Source organism: Drosophila suzukii, unplaced genomic scaffold, assembly GCF_043229965.1.
Source record: "Drosophila suzukii unplaced genomic scaffold, CBGP_Dsuzu_IsoJpt1.0 scf_4, whole genome shotgun sequence".
In the NCBI taxonomy this organism is placed as follows: Eukaryota; Metazoa; Arthropoda; class Insecta; order Diptera; family Drosophilidae; genus Drosophila; species Drosophila suzukii.
The window spans coordinates 7,876-34,488 of NW_027255927.1; the positions used below are offsets into that span (position 1 = coordinate 7,876).

Sequence of the window (26,613 nt, forward strand, 5' to 3'; positions counted from 1 at the left end):
ACTGACAGACTGACAGACTGACAGACTGACAGACTGACAGACTGACAGACTGACAGACTGACAGACTGACAGACTGACAGACTGACAGACTGACAGACTGACAGACTGACAGACTGACAGACTGACAGACTGACAGACTGACAGACTGACAGACTGACAGACTGACAGACTGACAGACTGACAGACTGACAGACTGACAGACTGACAGACTGACAGACTGACAGACTGACAGACTGACAGACTGACAGACTGACAGACTGACAGACTGACAGACTGACAGACTGACAGACTGACAGACTGACAGACTGACAGACTGACAGACTGACAGACTGACAGACTGACAGACTGACAGACTGACAGACTGACAGACTGACAGACTGACAGACTGACAGACTGACAGACTGACAGACTGACAGACTGACAGACTGACAGACTGACAGACTGACAGACTGACAGACTGACAGACTGACAGACTGACAGACTGACAGACTGACAGACTGACAGACTGACAGACTGACAGACTGACAGACTGACAGACTGACAGACTGACAGACTGACAGACTGACAGACTGACAGACTGACAGACTGACAGACTGACAGACTGACAGACTGACAGACTGACAGACTGACAGACTGACAGACTGACAGACTGACAGACTGACAGACTGACAGACTGACAGACTGACAGACTGACAGACTGACAGACTGACAGACTGACAGACTGACAGACTGACAGACTGACAGACTGACAGACTGACAGACTGACAGACTGACAGACTGACAGACTGACAGACTGACAGACTGACAGACTGACAGACTGACAGACTGACAGACTGACAGACTGACAGACTGACAGACTGACAGACTGACAGACTGACAGACTGACAGACTGACAGACTGACAGACTGACAGACTGACAGACTGACAGACTGACAGACTGACAGACTGACAGACTGACAGACTGACAGACTGACAGACTGACAGACTGACAGACTGACAGACTGACAGACTGACAGACTGACAGACTGACAGACTGACAGACTGACAGACTGACAGACTGACAGACTGACAGACTGACAGACTGACAGACTGACAGACTGACAGACTGACAGACTGACAGACTGACAGACTGACAGACTGACAGACTGACAGACTGACAGACTGACAGACTGACAGACTGACAGACTGACAGACTGACAGACTGACAGACTGACAGACTGACAGACTGACAGACTGACAGACTGACAGACTGACAGAGAGACAGGAAGACAGTCAGACAGAGAGACAGGAAGACAGTCAGACAGACTGACAGACTGACAGAGAGACAGGAAGACAGTCAGACAGACAGACAGAAAGTCTGACAGAGAGACAGGAAGACAGTCAGACAGACAGACAGAAAGTCTGACAGACAGACAGACAGACCGACAGAGAAACAGACAGACAGACAGATAGACCAACAGACAGACAGACAGACAAACAGACAGAGAGACAGACAGACAGACAGACAGACAGACAGACAGACAGACAGACAGACAGACAGACAGACAGACAGACAGACAGACAGACAGACAAACAGACAGAAAGACAGACAGACAGACAGACAGACAGACGGACAGACAGACAGACAGACAGACAGACATACAGACAGACAGACAGACAGAAAGACATACAAACAGACGAACGGACAGACGGACAGACACATATACAGACAGGCAGACAGACAGACAGACGGACCGTTAGACAGGCAGACAAACGGACAAGCAGACAGAGAGACAGAAAGACAGGCAGAGAGTTGAGTATCGGTTATTTGACTGTCGGTTGCATCGACTATAGCGTTTTCTCTTATAAGAATAGAATAACATTTTTTAATTTGTATCTGAAAGAAAATAATTAAATTACAATTTTTATATTTTAAGATAAAGTCTTCTCAACTAAGAGACTCGGGAACCTACGAATGCCAAGTATCAACAACCCCGCCCGTGGGCTATACCATGATTTTTTTGGTTGTCGGTAAGTACTCCTCCTCTTAGTAGAAACAGTAAGATACTGTTGCATAGTATACATGTGTTATATTTCTATATATTTATTTAAATGACAACTACAACAATTTTTTTGTTATTCCGAGTATTTTAATTGTCTTTTTACCCATTACTCGTAGAATAAAAGGATAGACTAGATTCTTCATAAAGTATGTAACAAGTAGAAGGAAGCGTTTCCGACCCTATAAAGTCTATACATTCTTGATAAGGGTCATTAGCCGAGTTGATCTAGCCATGTCCGCCTGTCCGTCTGTCTATCCGTCCCTTTGGACGCTGTGGTATCAAAAACTATAAAAGCTAGAAATTTGGGAATTCGCTTGTAGATTCGTGAGATTCTTGCGCAGCGCAAGTTTGTTTTTGTTTCAATACCTATCGATTAACCCAAAAAAAGTTTTCCACGCCCACTTAAACGCCTCCGAACTTGCACAGACTTCAAAAAATCTTCAATCTCGCTTTGCTAGTTGCATATTTCCATTATCATTTGATCCCCTTAGCTGAGTTACGAGTATCTGAAAGTCAGGGTACTCGACTACAGCGTACTTTCTTGTTTTAATTAAAGTCATTTATTAACAAGAATGGAATTTAACTTCGGCAAGTCGAAGTTTTTATACCCTTGCAGTTATATTTATTAAATTTAAAAATACAAAAAATGGTATTGCCAATAGTATATATGTCAGAAAACACCGAAGCTATAATTTGTTTCATGTTTTTTTCCCACCAATTTTCCGATCTTTCCTATGGCAACTATATGATACAGTCGTCCGATTATGATAAAATTAAATTCGAAATGTAGAACTAATTAAAACGTGTTATTTCCAAGATTAGGAGGTTATATGTTAAAAAACACCGAAGCTATAATTTGTTTCATATTATTTTCCCACCAAATTTCCGATCGTTCTTATGGCAGCTATATGATATAGTTGTCCGATTTTGATAAAATTTAAGTCGAAACTCAAAACTAATTTAAAAAATGTTATTACCAAGCTAAGGAGGTTATATGATGAAAAACACCAAAAATATACTTTTTTTAAATTTTTTTTCCGATTATTCCTATGGGAGCCATCCGATCCGGCTGGTTCCGACTTATATACTATCTGCCAAAGATAAAAGACTTTTGGAAAAGTTTCAGCCCGATTGCTTTAAAACTCAGAGACTAGTTTGCGTAGAAACGGACGGACAGACAGTCAGACGGACAGACGGACATAGCTAGATCGACTCGTCTAGTCTTGCTGATCAAGAATATATATACTATATGGGGTCTCCTTCACTTCGTTGCAAACTTCTGACTGAAATCAATATACCCTCTGCAAGGGTATAAATATCACCGACCTAAAAATTCAAAAGGTCGAAGGGTGGTAAACTGCAAGAGCCGCAGTAAAATTCCTTCTTTAAAAATACACTCATTATCATTGTTGCTTATACTTAAAGATGTAATGTAATTGACAGAAACCTAAACTCTATAGCCCGCCATCCGTTCGATTTTATATAGATTATTAAGTTGGGAAAAAAAGGTATTTTCTTGCCTTCTTCCTTAAGCTGTGTAACGGGTATCTGATAGTCGAGGTACGCGACTATAGCGTTCTTTTCTGATTTTGTTGAAGTCAACTATTAAATATTATCAGCTTACAAATTGAAAAAGTCAATCGTCATTATAAGGATTTGTTTGTTAATACATAGCTTCTTTATAACTTGCTTCTTTATAAAAATACAGCGGCAGCGGTTGCGAGCAGTGACCGACTTTCTGGCGTCTAGTTGGGCATTGCTTAGATTTCCGTACCTATCAATATTGCACAGTAACCAACACTTTCGTTTACACACAATTTCGTGGTTACAAGCATATATTCTACACCTCGCCATCAGGGACCGAAAATAATTACTATTAAAATCATTCACTTAGAAAAGTATCACGAAAAATTCAAGAACACCAATGAGCCGAAAACTGCTCTATGTATTTGCGAGTAGAAGCGTATTCAGTTACTTTAACCTAATTAAACACTCCCAACGGGTCTAAATTCCAAATAGAGATCCGTCAAGTAATTTCAAAATATATCTGCAAGTATTAAAACGATTCAGCAAATTTTTAGTTTTCGGTAAGCCTTAGGATCAGCTAGAAAAAAAAGATGTCGATACTCCAGAGAAATATAGAGCAATTAACTTCATCAAGTTCTGGTCGGCATGAAACAAACGAAAAGCCATTCCGAAGAAAAGCATACAGCAGTACATGATAGATTCCAAATAACTCACACAGGCATGACGTCGGCAAAAGGCCGTAACCCATAACATTAAGCGCGCACTCAAAAATTAAACGGGAAAACCATCAGAAGTGATTTGTTTAAAATAAAATATGACTACCCAATTCAGAAAGACATAAACGCATGCCTAAAACTTGAGGATATTGGTGAAATTTAATGGTGATGTTCATGCACATTTATTCAAGTGCATGGCTTATGATACTAACATGCCAATGTTACAGAAGATGAGACATTTGAAAACTATAGTAACTACAAGGTTCTCAACCGTCAAAAACGAAAATATCAATGTTCTCTATTTCAGTATTTTCGATCTCAAAAGTGAGCTAAGATCGATTTAAACTCAAATTCTTAAATACGATATCGAAGTCTCGGTTTCAGCAATAAATCGATCTCGATTTCTAGATGAATCGTCCTCGGTTTCAAAATAGTATCGATCTCAACTTCGAGAGCATCGTTAATCGTTCTCGCTCCCATGTTCAATTGCCAAATAAAAATGATAAGTTTTTTTTATTATATATATAGTGACATATTCACAAATTCCGTTATGTACCAAGAAATAAGAATCTGCAGCGTAGGCGATCCCACGCTGAACCAATGTAAACAATCCACATCCGGAGCAGGCAATGCGGCTTCTCAATAACATAAACAATTCTCTAAATTACTAAGTCCCGCTCTCTGAATGGCACTCTCACTCTCAAATTATTATGTACAATCAATATCCCAATCGGGCGATCTCGCTCCCCAACTTATGTAAACAAAGGGCAGTAGAAGTAAGATTTTTGTCACAATAATTCAGTCTTACGCTGAGATCATTTGAATAAAGACGTGAACTTAAATATTCGTTTATTAATTCAACTTGGCGTTGTCCTTAGTCAACTGACGGGACATTAGTTCGACTCAAATAAATATCAACACTTTACTGGCGCAGCCGGTAGGATACAAAAAATATCCGAAAAAAAAGAACCTCGAGTGAAAAATAAATTAAATTTTATAATTCAGTTCTCGAACAATAATTACGCAAAACATTTTAAAACCCTTCAACTTGGATTATAAATCCAATTCGGTTGTCCAACAAAAGGTGAAAGAATAAAAATGAAAATATAAACACAATAAGTCCAACGGCACCTAACAGTTAATAACAACAAATATTAAGAAAATTAATTTAAACAAACACTTCAACTTTAAAAAGTGAAATCAAAAATAAACTAAAATACATTTTTATTTTACTATAACAACAAATTTACTATAACAATGGCACAACCAGTTATCGCCGCACCCCAAGTCGTTGCACTAAGCGACAACAACCTTGCTGAAGCTCGTCGGCAGCTAAAAGACATCATGCCATTTAAGGGTGATCCAGAAACTCTCTACACTTTCGTCAGCAGAGTGGACTATGTAATTTCACTCTACCAAACTAATGATGTGCGACAACAGAGGATTCTTCTTGGAGCCATCGAAAGAAACTTGGACGGACACGTAACACGATCATTGGGCCTTCCGAACATTGAAGATTGGCCTACCCTTAGATCGAAACTAGTTGCAGAATTTAAACCCCAAACACCGAACTACAAACTACTGGAGAACTTCAGGGAGACACCTTACAAGGGAAATCTGAGAGCATTCTGCGAAGAAGCAGAAAGACGACGTCAAGTACTAATTTCGAAATTGCATCTAGAAGGTAACCAGCCAGATTTTCTTATTTATCTTCAGGCGATTAAAGATTCCATTAAAATATTGATCAGAAAATTACCAATACAATTATTCACTATTTTGGCTCATCATGACATTGTAGACTTAAGATCATCATCATAGTGTATCGCACAAAATGAGGGAATATATGAAGAACATGTTAATTTTGAATTAAATAAAATTCCAGAAAATCGTAATAAAAACTCAAACCCTAATCAGAATTCTAAACCACACAAATTCAATACAAATACACAAACCCAATATCGACCAAGTTACCCACAATATTCTCAACCATTCCAACCTAATTTTAATCAATACACGCAATCGTTTAGACCCACCTATACACAACAAATACCTAACAACCAAACTATGTGGCCAAATCATTTCGGACCCAACCAATACACAACCATTTACTCACAAAAATCCTCAAACAACACATTTTAAAGGAAATACATACCCTCAACAACAACAACCCTCCACATCTAAAAATACTAACTTCCCGGTTACCAAACGACTAAGACCATCGGACAGTGAACAAACCAAAATGTCTATTGACGAATTGAGATTTCAAGACGCACACGAACACGAATACGAAGAAATACAACCTAATTATTATGAACAACAGTATTATGACCACAATCAATACCATAGGTTGATTAATGAACAACAACAGGTACAATACACCGAAAATAAAGATGAACAAAATCAAAATAGCTCAGAACCAAACGAAAATTTTCGGTCAACAGCCCCGGACAACACCAATACATAGAAATAGCATACAAAGGTTGCACATACAATTGCCTTATAGACACAGGATCCACAATAAATATGATCAATAAAAATATATTTTGTCTTCCTATTCAAAATACTATATGCGAAGTTTTGACATCAAATGGCCCTATTACATTGAACAATTTAATTATGTTACCCAGCAATAGTATTTTTAAAACAAATGAACCATTTTATGTACACAATTTTTCTAATAATTATGATATACTAATTGGCAGAAAGTTGTTGAAAAATGCACAATCAATTATAAATTACAAAAATAGCACAGTTACCCTTTTTGATAAAACCTATAAATTAATAACTTCAAAATCAGAAAAAAACCAAAATTTTTATATCCAAAAGACAATAGAACCAAATTAAAAATCACCTCAGGAATCAATAAAAAATATTGATTTTGGATTGTTTCGATTAGGTCACCTTAATCAGGAGGAAACTTCAAGGTTGAAAGGTTTATTAAATAAATTCAAAAATCTTCTATATGAAGAAGGAGATAATCTAACATTTACAAATACCATTAAACACGTACTAAATACAACACATAACTCCCCAATTTATTCAAAACAGTACCCAGCGCACGAAATTGAAGTCGATAACCAAGTACAGGAAATGCTTAATCAGGGATTAATTGGGGAAAGTAATTCACCATACAATAGTCCTACTTGGGTAGTACCCAAAAAAACTGATGCTTCTGGAAAAATTAAGTATAGAGTAGTAATTGATTATAGAAAGCTAAATGAAATAACTATTCCCGACAGATATCCAAACATGGACGAAATCCTTGGTAAACTAGGTAAATGCCAATATTTTACAACTATCGATTTGGCAAAGGGATTTCATCAAATAGAAATGGACTCAGAATCAATACCTAAAACTGAATTTTCCACCAAAAGCGGTCATTACGAATACTTTCGAATGCCATTTGGCCTTAGAAATGCACCTGCTACTTTTCAAAGGTGCATGAATAATATCCTTCGACCGTTGCTCAATAAACACTGTTTAGTGTATTTAGATGACATCATAATTTTTTCCACATCCCTTACCGAACATTTAAATTCATTACAGCTAGTTTTTTCCAAACTTGCAGAAGCAAATTAGAAGCTGCAGTTAAACAAATGTGAATTCTTAAAAAAAGAAGCTAGTTTTCTTGGTCACATCGTAACCCCCAATGGTATAAAACCAAACCCCCTTAAGGTTAAAGCCATAGGTTCATATCCAATTCCAACAAAAGTAAAAGAGATCAGAGCTTTCCTTGGATTAACCGGTTATTATCGTAAATTTATCCCAAACTACGCAGACATAGCAAAACCAATGACCAAATGTTTAAAAAAGGGAGCAAAATTAGATACACAAAATCTCGACTACATAGAAGCATTCAAAAAACTTAAAAATTTAATAATTAGAGAACCAATTCTCCAATTACCCGATTTCGAAAAAAATTCACTTTAACCACAGATGCCAGTAATCTAGCCCTTGGAGCCGTACTTTCTCAAAATGGTCATCCTATATCCTTTATTAGCAGAACACTTAATGAACATGAATTAAATTACAGTGCTATCGAAAAGGAATTACTCGCCATTGTTTGGGCCACTAAAACTTTTCGACATTATTTACTAGGACGAAATTTTCTCATTGCTAGTGACCATCAACCTCTTAGATGGCTGCATACCTTAAAAGAACCAAATGCCAAGTTACAAAGATGGAGAGCCAAGTTAAACGAATACCAATTTAAAATCGACTATATTAAAGGGAAAGAAAATTCAGTTGCTGATGCATTATCAAGAATTTAAATTGAAGAAAATCACCACAGTGAAGTTACTCAACACAGTGCAGAAGAAGATAATAGTAACCTAATTCATTTAACAGAAAAACCAATAAACTATTTCAAAAAACAAATAATTTTCATTAAATCCGATAACAATAAAGTAGAGCATTCAAAAATATTCGGTAACTCTATTACCACAATCCAATATAATGTAATGACACTCGACAAGGCCAAACAAATTTTACTTGATCATTTTATTCATAGAAACATTACCATTCATATTGAAAGCGACGTAGATTTTGAAATCATTCAAAGAGCACACAGAGAAATTTTTAATACCACTTACACTAAAGTAATTCGCAGCCTCCACTTATTAAAGAATGTTTGTTCATACGCCGAATTCAAAGAAATTATACTTCAATCACATGAAAAACTTTTACATCCAGGTATACAGAAAATGACTAAATTATTCAAAGAAAATCACTTTTTTCCAAATAGCCAACTATTAATTCAGAATATAATAAATGAATGCAACATATGCAATTTGGCTAAAACAGAACACAGAAATACCAAAATGCCTTTTAAAATCACACCCAACCCTGAACATTGTCGAGACAAATTTGTGGTAGATATTTATTCATCTGAGGGAAAACATTACATCAGTTGCATCGACATTTATTCTTAATTCGCTACACTTGAACATATTAAAACAAAGGATTGGATAGAATGCAGGAACGCTCTAATGCGTATTTTTAATCAGTTAGGTAAACCCAAGTTACTAAAGGCAGACAGAGACGGAGCTTTCACCAGCTTGACTTTAAAGCGATGGCTTGAAGCAGAAGGAATTGAATTACAACTTAACATGGCAAAAACCGGTGTAGCAGACGTCGAAAGACTACATAAGACAATAAATGAAAAAATCCGAATAATCAACTCATCCGATGATGAAGAATTAAAATTAAGCAAGATAGAGACAATTCTTTACACATACAACCATAAAACAAAACATGACACCACTGGACAAACACCTGCTCAAATATTCTTATACGCTGGACATCCAACATTAAACACTCAAAATATTAAAGAAAGGAAAATAGATAAAATAAATGAAGATCGACAAGAATTTAACATTGACACTAGATACAGAAAAGGTCCACTTCAAAAGGGAAAATTAGAAAATCCATTTAAGGCAAATAAAAATGTAGAAAAAATAGACGAAGACCATTACAAAATTACTAATCGAAATGGGGAAACCCAATACTACAAAACACAATTTAAGAAAAAAAAGAAAACTAATGCCGTTAAACTTCCACAGGAACCTTCTGTACAATGATGTTATTTCTATTACTCACCACGGGCCACACTCAACAAATTCAAATAACCAACACAGATTTCGACCTTGGCTATTTACTCTTCTCAAGCCTTTCAATTCAAATACCGGTAGTATATGAACATCACTGTTTAAGAATTAATTTAACAGAAATCAATATTATCACTGAATCTTTTGGTAACAAAATCAAAGACTCGCCCAGAATGAAATATTTGTACAACAAACTACTAAATGAATTAAATGGTATAACTATTAATCAGCAAAATAGGCAGAAACGTGGACTATTTGACATAATAGGTTCATCTTTTAAATTTCTTTTTGGCACACTTGATGAAAATGATAGGGTACAAATTAACAAAAAACAAGGAAGAACGCTATAGTCGAGTACCTCGACTATCAGATACCCGTTACTCAAAGGGAAATGGAGATATGCAAGCAGCAAAGCGAAATTAAAATGCGCCACCTACCGGCGGTAGACAGATTTAAGCGTTATGGGCGTTAGAGTGGGCGTGGCAGAATTATTTTTGGATCAATCGATAGGTATTGACGACACCAATACATTTCAGTTAAAATTTTTTATCTAGCATGCAAATTGTGCGCGTCACAGGTTTTCGCGGTTTGTGGGCGTTTAAGTGGGCGTGGCAAACTTTTTTTTAGGTCAATCGATAGGTTTTGATGAGAACAATACATTTCAGTTAAAATTTTCTATCTAGAATCAAAACTGTAGGAGTTACAGTTTTGGGCGGTTTGTGGGCGTTAGAGTGGGCGTGGCAGTCTACTGAAACAAACTTGCGCTGCGTAAGAAGCTCAGGAATCTGTACGCCAAATCTCAATAGCCTAGCTCTCATAGTTTCCGAGATCTCAGCGTTCATCCGGACGGACAGACAGACGGACAGACGGACAGACGGACAGACGGTCAGACGGACAGACGGACAGACGGACAGACGGACAGACGGACAGACGGACATGGCTAGATCGACTCGGCTAGTGATCCTGATCAAGAATATATATACTTTATGGGGTCGGAAACGCTTCCTTCTGCCTGTTACATACTTTCCGACGAATGTAGTATACCCTTTTACTCTACGAGTAACGGGTATAAATAGGCATAATTGCAGAAAATTCAATTCAACTTCATAAATTACATGATGCGTAAAGTTTGTGAATGAATGATTGGAAAAACTTACTAACTACGAAAATAACCGCAATAGTATTGACACACTTGTTTATGAACTCATGCAATTTATTGAGTACATTGAAGACATCGAAATGGGCATGCAACTTTCACGTCTTGGACTTTTTAACCCAAAGTTACTCAATTACGACAAACTAGAACGCATTAACAGCCAAAATATACTTTTAATCAAAACATCAACGTGGATTGACTACAAAAATAACGAATTACTTCTTATTTCACATATCCCTATTAACCACAAAACCATTAACACCATTAAAATAATTCCTTATCCCGACCATAATGGGTATCAGCTAGACTATTCAGATCAACAATCATATTTTGAAGATGAGAATAAAATTTATAATCAAGACAATAAAGAAGTTAATAATGAATGCATTAAAAATATAATTAAGCGTAAAAATCCAATTTGTAATTTTATACCAACTCCTTCAAAGGAAATGATTCAATACGTTGAACCAAAAATTATACTTACATGGAATCTAACTGAAACTACAATCGAACAAAATTGTCAAGAATTAAATGGCGATATAAAAATAAATGGAAGCAAAATTATTAAAATAAAACAATGTAGAGTTAAAATTGGAAATGTTATTTTAAGCGAAAATTTGTTAAGTCCAGAATTTGATTTAACAGCATTGTATTCACCGATTAATGTAACTAAGATAAAAATAGTAGAACATAATGACGTTTTAAAACTAATTTCAGAAAATAATACCACACTTTACGTAATTATAATATTAGTAGTTATCGTTCTCTTTATTTTTGTTGTCCTATCAAAATTGTTTACACTAAATCCACTTACTTTTTTATATAAAAAATTTAGAAAACAAGCAAAAAATAATCAAGAACCACAACAAGAAATAGAACCGGCACAAAACCAGTTGCCTGCATTGTACCCTGAAATGCCAGCCCAAGCATAGGCAACCCTTTTAAGGGGAGGGAAGTGACATATTCACAAATTCCGTTATGTACCAAGAAATAAGAATCTGCAGCGTAGGCGATCCCACGCTGAACCAATGTAAACAATCCACATCCGGAGCAGGCAATGCGGCTTCTCAATAACATAAACAATTCTCTAAATGACTAAGTCCCGCTCTCTGAATGGCACTCTCACTCTCAAATTATTATGTACAATCAATATCCCAAGCGGGCGATCTCGCTCCCCAACTTATGTGAACAAAGGGCAGTAGAAGTAAGATTTTTGTCACAATAATTCAGTCTTAAGCTGAGATCATTTGAATAAAGACGTGAACTTAAATATTCGTTTATTAATTCAACTTGGCGTTGTCCTTAGTCAACTGACGGGACATTAGTTCGACTCAAATAAATATCAACACTTTACTATATATTATTATATATATTTTTTTCATACTGCTTTCGTTATACCCGTTACTCGTAGAGTAAAAGGGTATACTAGATTCGTCGGAAAGTATGTAACAGGCAGAAGGAAGCGTTTCCGACCCCATAAAGTATATATATTCTTGATCAGGATCACTAGCCGAGTCGATCTAGCCATGTCCGTCTGTCCGTCTGTCCGGATGAACGCTGAGATCTCGGAAACTATGGGAGCTAGGCTATTGAGATTTGGCGTGCAGATTCCTGAGCTTCTTACGCAGCGCAAGTTTGTTTCAGCACAGTGCCACGCCCACTCTAACGCCCACAAACCGCCCAAAACTGTGGCTCCTACAGTTTTGATGCTAGAATAAAAATTTTAACTGAAATGTATTGTTCTCATCAATACCTATCGATTGACCCAAAAAAAAGTTTGCCACGCCCACTTTAACGCCCACAAACCGCGAAAACCTGTGACGCCCACAATTTTCATGCTAGATAAATTTTAACTGAAATGTATTGGTCTCGTCGATACCTATCGATTGAAAAAAATTTGCCACGCCCACTCTAACGCCCATAACGCTTAAATCTGTATACCGCCGGTAGGTGGCGCATTTTAATCTCTCTTTGCTGCTTGCATATCTCCGTATAGCTGAGTAACGGGTATCTGATAGTCGAGGCACTCGACTATAGCGTTCTTCCTTGTTTACTTTATCTTTTTATTACGACATCCTCTGTCTTTTATTACTTTATCTTCGAAATTCCATTTACTTTCTTGTTTGAATCAAAAAATCACCCACTTAGTGATTCTCTTTGGATTGCCTATCCATTTTCATCATGATTTTAAAATTTGTGATTCTATACAATTTCTCAAAAATTATGTTTATTTTTGAGTTTTATAATAAAAATCAAAAATAATCAATATTCCTGAGCGAACAAAAATTAAAATCAAATATAATGATTATTTCTGATTTTTATTTCTTTGATCAAAATAAAACTCTTTTTGAAACGACGGATCCCCTGTGCCGGTTTTTTAAAATTTTTTGAATAAATCACAAAAGGAATGCAAAGGAGTGTCCTGAAAAACAAAATGGTTATATTGGCCTTCTGCATCATTGCAGATGATATTTTTGCTTTAGGTACTCTTGAAAGCAAATAAGACCAAGATTTAATACGCATACCAATATTTTTAAATGTCTTTTATTAAGTTGAGTGAGATCCACACAATCAGTAGAAGCTAGTCCTCTACGTCTTAAGAAAGTTCCATTAGGTAGAATTCGAAAACAAATGTTATATGGTTTTTAAGAATGATTGGTTATGTGGGCGGTAGACAGCGTAATGGGCATTAAAGTGGGCGTGGCAAACTTTTTTTTTGGGTTAACCGATAGGTATTGACGAGACTAATACATTTTAGTTAAAATTTTTTTCTGGCATGAAAATTGTGGTCGCCACGGGCTTGTGCGGTTTGTGGGCGTTAGAGTGGGCGTGGCATATTCGCGTAAAAAACTTGCGCTGCATACAAGGCTACGGAATCTAAATCTGAAATCCCAATTCTCTATCTTTGATAGTTTCCGATACATCCGCGTTCATATTTACGATTTTTTTAAGTTTGTGGGTGGCTTGTGGGCATTAAAGTGGGCGTGGAAAACTTTTTTTGGGTCAATCGATAGGAATTGATAAGATCAATACATATCAGTAAAAAATTTTTTTTTTAGTTCTTAGTCTCGGCTTGTGGGCGTTTGAGTGGGCGTGGCACCCTGCTAAAACAAACTTGCGCTGCGAAAGAAGCTCAGGAATCTGCATTCCAAATCCCAATAGCCTATCTCTTATAGATTCCGGGATCTCAGCGTTCATACGGACAGACGGGCAGACGGACATGGCTAGATCGGCTCGGCTAGTGATCCTGATCAAGAATATAAATACTTTATGTGGTCCGAAACGCTTCCTTCTGTCTGTTACATACTTTTTGACGAATCAAGTATACCCTTTTACTCTATGAGTAATCGGCTTCTTTGCTCCCCACAACGAATGGCACCATCAGCAATGTAAACTGAACATACACCACCAATCGAAGAACCAAATGTACTTCTGGACGGACTCAACTGGATAAATTCATCCTGGAATATGCATCCGCGAAAACATACTACACGTGCGTTGTAAATCGGATAACAAAAATCCAAGCTATATTAGACTGGTCTCAATGCCACCAAATTACCCAGCTGATCTACTAACAAGTAAAATTACCGACAGAAAATTATCAGAAAAAAGCACAGGCGGACACGGTTGCTGTGCTATTAATCAGCTTTAGCGATCTTGAACGGCTCGCAAAAAAAGTGAGTTAAAAAATATTTTTGGTCTGATTTTGCAACAGCTCCTAATTCGCCTATATGCACCCTGGACAAAGAATCCGGAACCACATTTACTTTATTTATTTTTCCCTTTTTTGCCTGCAGCTTTCGAGCATCTTTGGCCAAGCGGAAAGTTAAGTCACTAGCAATTTTAATGAGGCGTGGTCTGTTACGAGTATAATTGTGAAATCCTGGCCTTCTACATATGCCGGAAACTTTTTTAACACACGATGTCTGCTAAGAATTCTTCCTCACTAATGGACTACTTTTTCTGAGCCCTGTTAAGATTTTTAGAATCAAATGATACGGGAGATAAGTCCTTCAGGCGAGAGTTGTAGCATTACTCCTCCAACCCGGTCTTGCAGACATCGCAGAGTATGATAAAATGCCTTCGAAAAAATCTGCACTTCTGAGGACAGGAGCTTAACTTAATTTTTTCTTTTAGCTCTTCAAACGCCTCTGATGCTCCTTCGGTAAATACAAACTTCCAGTGTTAGCCGAAATTTGGTCCGGATCTATACGCACACCACCGTCTCCCACAATATGACCCAAATATTAAGTGGGTTCTGCCATTAGGTGTCCTTTAAGTCAAGACTTGTTATATATTGAGCCTTGGGCAGCCTGCTTGGGATTTCACTAATCCAGGGTAGCGGATACGGGTCTTTTTAGTCAACCCATTTATTTTCCTACTGTTCAGACACAGCCAAAATTTCCCAGGCTTTTGAAAAGTTTCTAAATGTGATGACCAGGCACTTTCGGATTCCTCAATGACCCCCAACTTCAACATTCGATCTTTCTTTTCTATTGCTGGTGAAACAGGATAGTCAAGTATACCCTTTTACCCTACGAGTAACTTTAGTTCCAAAACATATCGAAATCTCTAAAAATGTTTCTTTAAAGTTTAGAAAACATTATTCTTTTGTTTGGTGCGGTTATTAAGGTTCGCAAACCCATACTGTCCGGCGAATCTGGACCCCGGCACCGCTATTCAATTGCACCGCTCTCCTAGTCCGATTAAATCCGACAACGGCAATTAATAAGTTACTTCGCCATTTTTTCTTCGATTTTCCTTATATCATATCTACATACATATCCATATTTACATACACACCTACTTACATTCACATATATTTTTAATTCCCACCATCCCGTTCCCACTAGTTATACCCGTTACTGGTAGAGTAAAAGGGTATACTAGATTTGTCGGAAAGTATGTAACAGGCAGAAGGAAGCGTTTCAGACCCCATAAAGTATATATATTCTTGATCAGGATCACAAGCCGAGTCGATCTAGCCATGTCCATCTGTCCGTCTGTTCGGATGAACGCTGAGATCTCGGAAAATATAAGAGCTAGGCTATTGAGATTTTGCGTGCAGAATCCTGAGCTTCTTACGCAGCGCAAGTTTGTTTCAGGAGAGTGCCACGCCCATTTAAACGCCCACAAACCGCCCAAGCCCGTGACGCCCACAATTTGTATGCTAGATTAACTGAAATGTATTAGTCTCGTCAATACCTTTCGATTGATCCAAAAAAAATTTGACATGCCCACTCTAACGCACATAACGCTTAAATCTGTCTACCGCCGGTAGGTGGCGCATTTTAATCTCGCTTTGCTGCTTGCATATTTCCATTTAGCTGAGTAACGGGTATCTGATAGTCGAGGTACTCGACTATAGCATTCTTCCTTGTTTCACCTCAAATTATTTCAAATGCAAAAATAACACCAGCACTCAAAAAAATAAGAAACTCGATCCCAATTATACCGCATTACAATATACATATACCAAAAAGGATATATACCATAGTATTTTTTCTCCACGGGTGATATACGAACTCTTTCATCACCGTTCCTAATCCGTATTATTGGGTTTAATTCCGCAAAGTAACCAGGTCTGTACGTGCTCCAATTTCTATTTCCCCGATCCACGACTTTTTTTGTCAACACCTCACTCCACTATTCCAGAAATATTTTCTATTTTTTCGACACAAACAAAGGCGGGTCTTTTTTTTAAATGTCCGTTGGAAGTGATAACATCAATTTCGTCTATTCAACCTGCGGTAGTCCCAGGCATACCTATAGATCCGCCCACACCCGAACTAACCGCTAAGTCCTCGTCGACCAGAAAAAGGGTCACCTGTGCAAACGTCCATGCTTAACATTCGCTGCAAAGAAATGTGGGACCTCATATAGGCAGAGTACGACGAATGCACCGGGTGCATAGCAGAGGCCGGAGACAGTGCAACTGACAGTTTGCCAATTCTCAAAGCTAAATACGGCTACTGCTATTCCGTTTACGAGAGATGTGGGGCTCAGATTGAGGATATGATAGCCCAAGCTCCCCAATTTTAAGCTGTTCCTACCCAGACCTACATTTCCTCTGGCTGTCGGCTGCGTCCGTGCAATACCGAGGTTTTCACCGGAGATCATCTGCGGTGGCCGACCTTTAGGGATCTGTTTACTGATATTTATATAAACAACCCAGGGCTGACGCCAGTCCAAAAACTGTTTCACCTAAATGCAAAAACAAGTGGCGATGCACACACTATAGTTTCGAACTACCCCCTTACTAACTATGGCTTTCGCTCAGCTTGGGCTAACCTAACTGAGCGTTTCGAAATCAAGCGGTTGTTCGTCAATAGCCAATTAAAAATACTTTTCAATTTGCAGTCCGTTAATTAAGAATCTGGTTCAGCTATCCGTGAACTGCAACGGGTTGAAAATTGGGATGACCTCTCAGTGTACATGTGCTCCTCAAAACTTCCTAGGCTCACGCTATCCTTGTGGGAGCAGTCCCTGCACAACAAGGCCGAGATTCCGACGTGGCAGGAGCTGAACGCATTCCTTACGGAGCGTCACCGAACCTTAGAAGCCATAGACGACGTATGGCCGTCAGGCTCGAGTCAATCTTTGCCAAAAACATTCGCCCCCAGTGCAGCGCCTCGAAGAATAAATTCTTACGAGACAAGGGCAGCACCCAAGCCCAAAGGATGTGACATTTGTAAGAAGGAAAACCATCCTGTCCGCACATGTGCACGATTTCTTCAGATGACGGTCGACGAGTGGTTGGCATATATAAGGCGAAAGCAACTGTGTCTGAACTGCTTCGCACGAGGGCATCAGCTGCGTGATTGTGAAAGCACTCATAGTTGCTTTACGTGCCGCGGCCGCCATCACACCTTACTACACAAAGGCAAGTCCTCCCCATCCCCGACGAATCGCTCCCCGAGACCCAGATCAAGACCAAATACACCAGTTGGAACCGCTACCGAGTACACAGACTCTACAGTCCAAAACAAGGAAGAACGCTATAGTCGAGTACCTCGACTATCAGGTACCCGTTACTCAATGGGAAATGGAGATATGCAAGCAGCTAAGCGAGATTAAAATGCGCCACCTACCGGCGGTAGACAGATCTAAGCGTTATGGGCGTTATAGTGGGCGTGGCAAATTTATTTTTGGATCAATCGATAGGTATTGACGACACCAATACATTTCAGTTAAAATTTTTTATCTAGCATGAAAATTGTGGGCGTCACAGGTTTTCGCGGTTTGTGGGCGTTTAAGTTGGCGTGGCAAACGTTCAATCAATAGGTATTGATGAGACCAATAAATTTCAGTTAAAATTTTCTATCTAGCATCAAAACTGTAGGAGTTACAGTTTTGGGCGGTTTGTGGGCGTTAGAGTGGGCGTGGCAGTCTACTGGAACAAACTTGCGCTGCGTAAGAAGCTCAGGAATCTGTACGCCAAATCTCAATAGCCTAGCTCTCATAGTTTCCGAGATCTCAGCGTTCATCCGGACAGACGGACAGACGGACAGACGGTCAGACGGACAGACGGACAGACGGACAGACGGACATGGCTAGATCGACTCGGCTAGTGACCCTAATCAAGAATATATATACTTTATGGGGTCGGAAACGCTTCCTTCTGCCTGTTACATACTTTCCGACGAATCTAGTATACCCTTTTAGTCTACGAGTAACGGGTATAATTACTTCGCGACGGGGTATAGATCCGTCTTGCTGGGCACCGCCATAATTGACATATGTCACCTGGGGTCGAATTTTAAAGCTCGTGCCTTGATAGATTCAGGATCAGAGGCAACCTTTATTTCTGAGCGGCTGTTCAAATTAATTAAGTTGCCTCACCAGGTAATCCGAGCCCAAGTATCAGGCTTAAACCAGACAGTATCGCTGAATCCAAAAAGCTCTGTCAGTTTACCATCCGTTTTCCGCCTGGCTGGAAAGCTCCCATCTTGTCGGATTCCGCCACAGTTTCTACTGGATCTTCCCGAACTGCTACTAGCGGATACAAAGTTTTACGAGAGCGCACAGGTAGATATTCTGGTCGGGGCCGACGTACTGCAATCCATTCTCCTACCACCAAATTTTGGAAGGTGGAGGATCTGCCAGTAAAAATAACAAAATCTTTCGATTAGACCTGTGAGGAAACTTTTCTCCGATATCCTTCATGCTGGCCCAGTCGTACAGTCTGATCTTACTATCCAGATCCTGAAGTGGCGATATTTCCGATACGTCTACAGTGCCGATTTCGAGAAAATGTATCGACAGATATGGGTAGACCCGAAGCATTCCCCGTTCCAGCGGGAGCACATTCGAGATTTCGGATTACAGACGGTAACTTTTGGAGTCAGGTCAGCCATCCAAGAGTGAGCAACGTCATTCGAAATCATGTCTATGTAGACGATGTCCTTTCGGGAGCTGACTCCGCCGAGGACGCTAAGCTCATTGTTCGCAATCTACAAAGTGCTCTATATTCCGCGGGCTTTCCATTGAGAAAATGGACCTCCAACCGCAAAGAAATATTTGCACATATCCAAAGCGATCATCTTCTGACAATAGACTTCCTCAAGATCGACACTGAAAGCACAGCCAAAACTCTCGGCGTACGATGGAAGGCCACCAGTATTTTTTTTAACGGAAATCTCCCCCACGAAACGCCAAGTCCTTTCCCAAATTGCCAAGTTGTCTGATAGAGCAGCATGGCTTGCTCCATTTGTTGTGGGTGCAAAAATCTTTATGCATGAGATTTGGCTTCAGGATCTAGGTTGGGACGATAATTTTTCAACTGAGCTGTACCAAAGGTGGAACAGCTTTCTCCCGAGCAATTCGGTCCTAGACCAGGTCAGAATACCCAGGTGGGTTTCCTTGCGTCCAGAGTTCAGCGTAGAGCATCTCGGGTTCTGTGACGCTTCGCAAAAGGCATTCGGGGCTGCGATCTATGTGCGCGTAGAGATGGGTTATAAGACGATGGTGCACTTGCTCACGGCCAAGACGCGTGTGGCGCGAGTCACAACGGTGTCACTTCTTAGGCTGGAGCTGTGGTGAGCTCTATAATTCTCTAAGATGGCCGAGGCCGGCCTTCCTAGTATGCCGAGGCTGACCTCAAAACTCCATTGTTGGACCGATTCCTCGATTGTGCTAGGCATGGCTAGCCAAGCCAGCGACAACGTTCGTTGCCAACAGGGTGACGAAGATCACCGAATCCACAGAGGCAGCCAAGCCAAGGATGGTCTAGGCTGGCCCGTTTGATATAAAAAATTATACCGGGAGATCTTGTCTCATTACAAAAGGGTATGTGTTGGTTTTCGTTTGTTTTTTTACAAAGGCCATCCATCTAGAGCCTACATCCGACTTAACTACTGAATGGTTTCTGGCCGGGTTTCCGTCTCTTTTTGCAACGCTAGCGGTTGCAAGGGACGGAATGTTCAAGTCCACTGTCCGGCAAACATGGACCCCGGCACCGCTCTCCTTGTGCACCGCTCTCCTAGTGCACCGCTCTCCTAGTGCACCGCTCTGTCGATCTCCCGCTCTCCCGCTCTGTTTCCATCTCCCCTCCGTGGAGTCTCCACTGCGCATTGGAGCGCGGAACTCAGCTTAGGCTAAAGTTAGTTCGATTCTGTCATTTCGAAAATAAACCGAGGTCGCTCCCCCGACTCTATTCTGTATAAAGTGAACATTTTGTGTAATTTCTTTAGGTCAATGGGGTACTTCGCGAATCGTGTGGTTTCTCCCCTACAGATCAGAAGCAGTGCGCCGCACCCGACGTACGCCAGGCGCACCAGCAGCAAACATCCGAAGCCCAGCGCAGAAGCCTGCAAGTTCCCGCCGCCGCCTCCCACGCCATCTACCAGCGCCAGCGTTTTCCCGCTACCCGCCGGCGTAACACATACAAAAACTCCGCCATCCTACAAAAGCATTTTACGATGAGCTCTTCATTGTCTCTCAAATTGCTAGCCTGGTAGGGTTCTGAAATTATGCCCAAAATTCCAGCTTATCAGACAAAAATGAAGTGGCCATCGTTCATGCAAAAGACAACTTATTTGACCTAGTTCTAACCTTGGGCAACCTCATCGAACTGGTTCGGCGGTGGATAGGACTGACTTCGTTCCTTGCGGCGGTAGAGATAAAGCAAGGCGCGATGATAATCACCGCAAGCTCGATGTAGGCAAACACTTCAACACTTCCCCTCCAAATGCTGGAGTGCCAAGCTGTTGGGGCAATACTTATTAATCAGGACTGGTCACAGGCGAAGTTGGCACTTAGCCTTTGTAGTGACAACGCATCTTTTTGTAGTTTTAATATTCCTTATTTGTATTCAGGAGCAGCATTAATGCCGCTTCCAACGTCAAGTTGTTTCTGATTTAACAATTTGCCTTAGGATCTAAGTAAGCCTAAGTCTCGTAGCTGCGCTGCCTACAGTTGGACGGCAGAGAGACGGCTATGTATATCTTATGTATATCAAGTGTATTTAATTATGCTCTCTTTAGCCGGAGCGCGAGGGTATATGTATGTACTTGAGTTTGGCTGAGCGGCCGGCGTGTGCAACAGAATGCTGACACTTGCACTTTCTGTGAGCGCGCCGATCGACTCATGTTTCGGCCACTTAGGTTTTTGATCGGGCCTTTGTTTATGTAAACACTGCAACAAAGTGTTACAGTGTCTTTGCTTCAAGTACTCTCGGTACAGTGTATTCAATATATGTGCAAGTTATCCAGCTCACGATTCCAGCCTCCTTACCCAATTTATAAACAAACTCTTCATATGCAATTCTTAGCTGAGAACGCTTTCCAGCTCGCGCGCCCAGCCGCCTTACCCAAGTCGTAAAAAATTTCTTATAAACAATTCTTAGATGGGATCCACTTACTCAGCGTTCCCACAGAATCCCACTTCATTCGAAGTTCATTATTAAGATTCAATTGCGCCGCAGTCCTCCTAGCATAAACTAGGCTGGGTCCAGCTAATGTAAACACAAGCATCCGGTCAACACCCTGCGAGCCCCAAAATTGCAGCGTAATCCGTTTGGCAATTGAGCAGAGAATTTGATCATCCGATTTCCCGACTCTCTTGAGTCCAACCCTTGCCCAACTCTTAATGAGTGCCCCAATTCTCTTAAACCGAGGTTTAATTATCAGATAATCGGCCCTTGGCCAGGGAGTCCGTTTTTGCATCCGAGAAGATCGGTCGAACAAGAAAACTAAGGATGCTAAGGAAATGTTGTGAAGTTGTAACTTAGTGAATAAAAAATAATAATAAATTTTTTTAAATAATTCACGAGTGAAATTATTACTTGGCGCCCAACGTGGGGCCACGCTTAATTTGTTCGAAATAAAGCTTTAAAATAAATAACCAACGGTTTTAAAGTGAAAAGGAACTTGCGTGGTTAAATAAAAACCAAACCGACAAAAAAGTTTGTGTTAAAAATAAAAGGATGAAATTATTAAATGAAATAATCCCCTTTTACTTACAACAATCTGCTAATTAGTAATCGACATAATAAACATTCTGTTTAACAAAGAAAACTAAACGGTCTCAAAAATAGAACCAAACAATTTACAAAGTAAAACAAAAACTTAAAAGCTGTGAAACTAAAAGCTGATACAAAAAGTATCAACTAAGAAACAAAATTCAAATACAATTACAAATTCAAATACCAAATACAACAAGAAGGAAGAGCTGAGGGAAGTCCCTCGCTAAACAGTGACGACCAGAAATCAAATTGAAGGAAGAGCTGAGGGCAATCCCACGCTAAAAATTAACGACCAAAAAAATAAATTGAAGGAAGAGCTGAGGGCCATCCCTCGCTAAAAACAACCAAGAAGGACGACCCCAGCAGGATCATCAAAGGAAAACAGACGACATCACATTAAATCCAGAAGAAAAGAAAACAATTAGTGAGCGTATACTGTTTATTTTATATATTTTATTTAAGTACTGTAAGCAGAAAAATTTAAATAAAATCAAACAAGGTGGAAGACCTCATTAACGATTTTGAAAGAATTCTAACCATGCCCCTACCACAACCTGCAATGGCTTCTAGCAGCCAAGCTAATAACCAAGTGAGCGATTTAATTGCACATATTGTAAATAATGAATTAAATCCCTTAAGGAATGAGATCGTGAGTTTAAAAACACAACTAAATCAAAATATAAAAAAGGTTGAAGATTTTCAAGTAGAAGTCATTGACCCGAATATTAAATGTGAAACTTCATTCGAAATTATCAAATCTCAGGGAATTTAAAGGAGAAGAAGACAAATATGTGAGTTGGAGGGAATCAGCAGAAATAGGCATGGGGCAATATGCTAGAGGTAGCGAAAGATTCTTTTCTGCATTGTCAATCTTGAGAAACAAAATAACTGGTACAGCAAACGATTCCCTAACACACAATGGGACAGTATTAAATTTTGACGTCATAATGGAAAGGTTGGACTTTGTTTTTAGCGACAAACGTCCAATCCATATAATTGAACAAGACTTAGGAGTGCTTAGTCAAGGGAAACTGTCCATAATGGATTATTATGAATTAGTTAATAAAAACTAACTATTCTAATAAATAAAATCATTATGACTTACGGCAGAAATAAACCCTTAACTGCTGAAATGAACGAAAAACACAAAAAGACAGCTATTAGTCAAATTTATTCGGGTACCAAAACTCAAATAAACATCCCAGGCAAGGTAACCATAATAACTATAATAGCAATCAGAGGAATACTAACAACTTGAGGTTTAACCAACCCGATAGCCAAAATAGAAACAATTATAATCAGAATAAAAATCATAATTGGAATCAGGGCAGACAGTTTAATCCTCAATATAATTCCCATAATCAATGCAATTCCAATAAAGCTCAACAAAACAAGCCAGAACCGATGGAAGTAGATGAATCTTTACAGATTCAGAATAGGCCAAAGTACAATCAAAGTTATAACAGTTATAGCAACAACGACTATAACCAGAATAAATGGAACCAGAATAAAAAGCAGGAGACAAACAACTCCGCAAAATATTCCGCAGAACAAAAGAAAACCGACAGGTACGGTTAACCAACCGGCAAACAAAACTATGCGATTAAATAATATCGAAGAGGACCATTTTTTAGGCCAGAATCCGGAGTAGGACTACCCTACTTAACAAGATATGATAGCAAGATAGCAATAAAAAACTTAAAATTTTAATTGACATAGGAGCAAGCTCCTGCTATATCAGAACAGGGATATATAAAAACAAAAACGAGCTTCTTATATATAAAAGACTATTTACGGTTAATGGATATTCTATAATTAAATATTATCACATGTTAACGATCTTCGATAAGCGTTACCAATTTTATGAAATAGATGGGTTAAAATCAGACTTTCTAAAAGGTTATAGGTTATAGGTTGAAAAAAATAGGAGCTGTAATAGACACAGAAAAAGGAGTAATAAGATATGGGTGCAAAGAAGAAAAATTGATTTATGATAATGACAGCTCTTTTAACCAACTTTCCTTATCCGAAGAAAAAACCATTCTTCCATTAAAGGAATTTATTATACGAAAATACTTTGATGAAAAGGCCAAAGTCAGAGCTGAGTCTGAAAAGGCAAATCAAAGCAAAACAAGTTTGGGATTTAAATATCCTGAACACTACGTCGTTGAAGTATCCGACAAAATTACAAGTTTGGGTTTCAAAAATCCTGAACACGCCGTCGTTGAAGTATCCGACAAAACTACAAGTTTGGGACTCAAAAATCCTGAGCGCGCCGTCGTTGAAGTATCCGACAAAAATTCTAGTTTGGAATTAAAAAGTCCTGAACAAGCCGTCGTTGATTTATCCGACAACAATCTAATAAACAATATGAGTGATTCAATTCCAAACCAAAGAATGGATTTGGAAAATGAGATAATAAATATTATCAATAAAGAGCACTCGAAGATAAACATGCAAGTCCTTTTCAAGACTGATATATGCGGTGAAATAAACACCGAAAACGACAGAGCTATTTATATATATATAAACAGTATCCGTATGCTCTATCGGCTTCAGATTTCGTAAACTCTGAAGATAATCGCATGTTAACAGAAGATATTCTCCAGTTTTAAATCTCCAGTTTTAGTAGTACCAAAAAAGGGTTTTAATGAAGAGTTATAGACTATAAAAAACTAAACGAAAACACCATTCCGGACAGATATCCAATGCCAGATCCTTCGGTGACTTTATCAAACCTTGGAAAAGCAAAATACTTTTATACGATCGACTTGGAGTCTGCAAAAACATTGAAAAAACTTAATTTTCTATAAACAACGGAAAATATGAATTCTTGAGAATGCCATTTGGGCTAACGAACGCTACCAGAATATTCCAACGTGCAATGAATGACATTTTGAGAGAACAAGTACGTAAAACATGTCATTTATATATGGATGACATTATTATATTTTCTAAAACAATAGAACAACACTACAAGGACTTAATCGTCATAATTAATATATTTCTGAACGCAAATATGAACATTTCAATTGAAAAATCAAAGTTCTTCAAATTAGAAACCACATTTCTGGGTTACGTTGTTCCTCACAATGTAATCAAAACAGACCCCGAAAAAATATCTACAATTTTAAAATATCCAATTTCAAAAATACAGAAAATTGGCGCAAAACTACGCAAAAATTGCAAAACCTCTGACAAAATATTTGACCTTCCAAAATGATAAAGTATCCAAAAAAATGTCCCGTAAAACTTCCATACAATTAGATGATTCAGCTGTGAGAGCTTTTAACGAGCTCAAAGATAATTTAATTGCACACATCAAGCTACGCAAAAATTGCAAAACCTCTGACAAAATTTTTAACGATTTAGCGTCGCTTGTGAACGGTTGTGTTTACTCTTGTGCTCTGAATTTTTGTCTATTCTGTGATTTTTTGCGAGTGTTTTGTGTTTGTTTATTAACAAAGCTTAGTCTAACCGCTAAGTTAGTGTGTTTAGTGTTTTTTACTAGATCTCCCAGTGATTATAGTTATTTTAACATTTATATTAGATTTGTTTAATCTCCTAGCTTTGTTAGTGTAATTCTTATACTCACTAAACTTGCTAAAACTCTTCGATTCTCACTCTCTCTCCCGCTCTATATTACAACTGTAACTTAAACTCTCTCTGATCCTGCCAAATTTCTGGTAGACTTTTGGTGTGCTATTCTCTTCTCTCTCTCTCTCTCTCTCTCTCTCTCTCTTGCTTGCCTTACATTGTAACTGTTCCTGCGTAAAGTTGTCAGTGTCCCACAAGCAACGCTCAATCGATAGAAGATTTTTTCTCTCGTGCTCTCTTACATTTAAATTATTACGCGATCTCGCGCTCTTATTTTTTTTCGTGTTTTGTGCCTTTGTGGTTTTGGAATTTGATCCCAGTGCCAAATTTACTCGAGGTATTTTTCATATATTATTTTATTTTATTTAATCTCCTTAAAATGGCTCTTGTCTGCTCTAAGAAAAATTGTACTCTTTCGTCTTCAACTAAAGACCCTTTTATTTTCTGCTGGCTCTGCGAGTCGATAATGCACGTTAAATGCGCTGGATTTACTGGTAGAGTCAAA

The 26,613-nt window shown here is 38.8% G+C and overlaps 1 protein-coding gene across 1 annotated transcript in view; it reads left to right on the forward strand.

Moving 5' to 3' along the window:
- Nucleotides 1-1,916: 1,916 nt before the first annotated feature.
- The window catches only part of dpr21 (defective proboscis extension response 21), a gene marked incomplete at its 5' end in the record, with an annotated part of 428,500 nt that continues 403,803 nt past the window's right edge, over nt 1,917-26,613 (forward strand). Inside the window, one exon of the mRNA XM_070999149.1 lies at nt 1,917-2,010. Within this exon, the coding sequence (XP_070855250.1) occupies nt 1,917-2,010 (94 nt within the window). The remainder of the gene's footprint in view (nt 2,011-26,613) is intronic.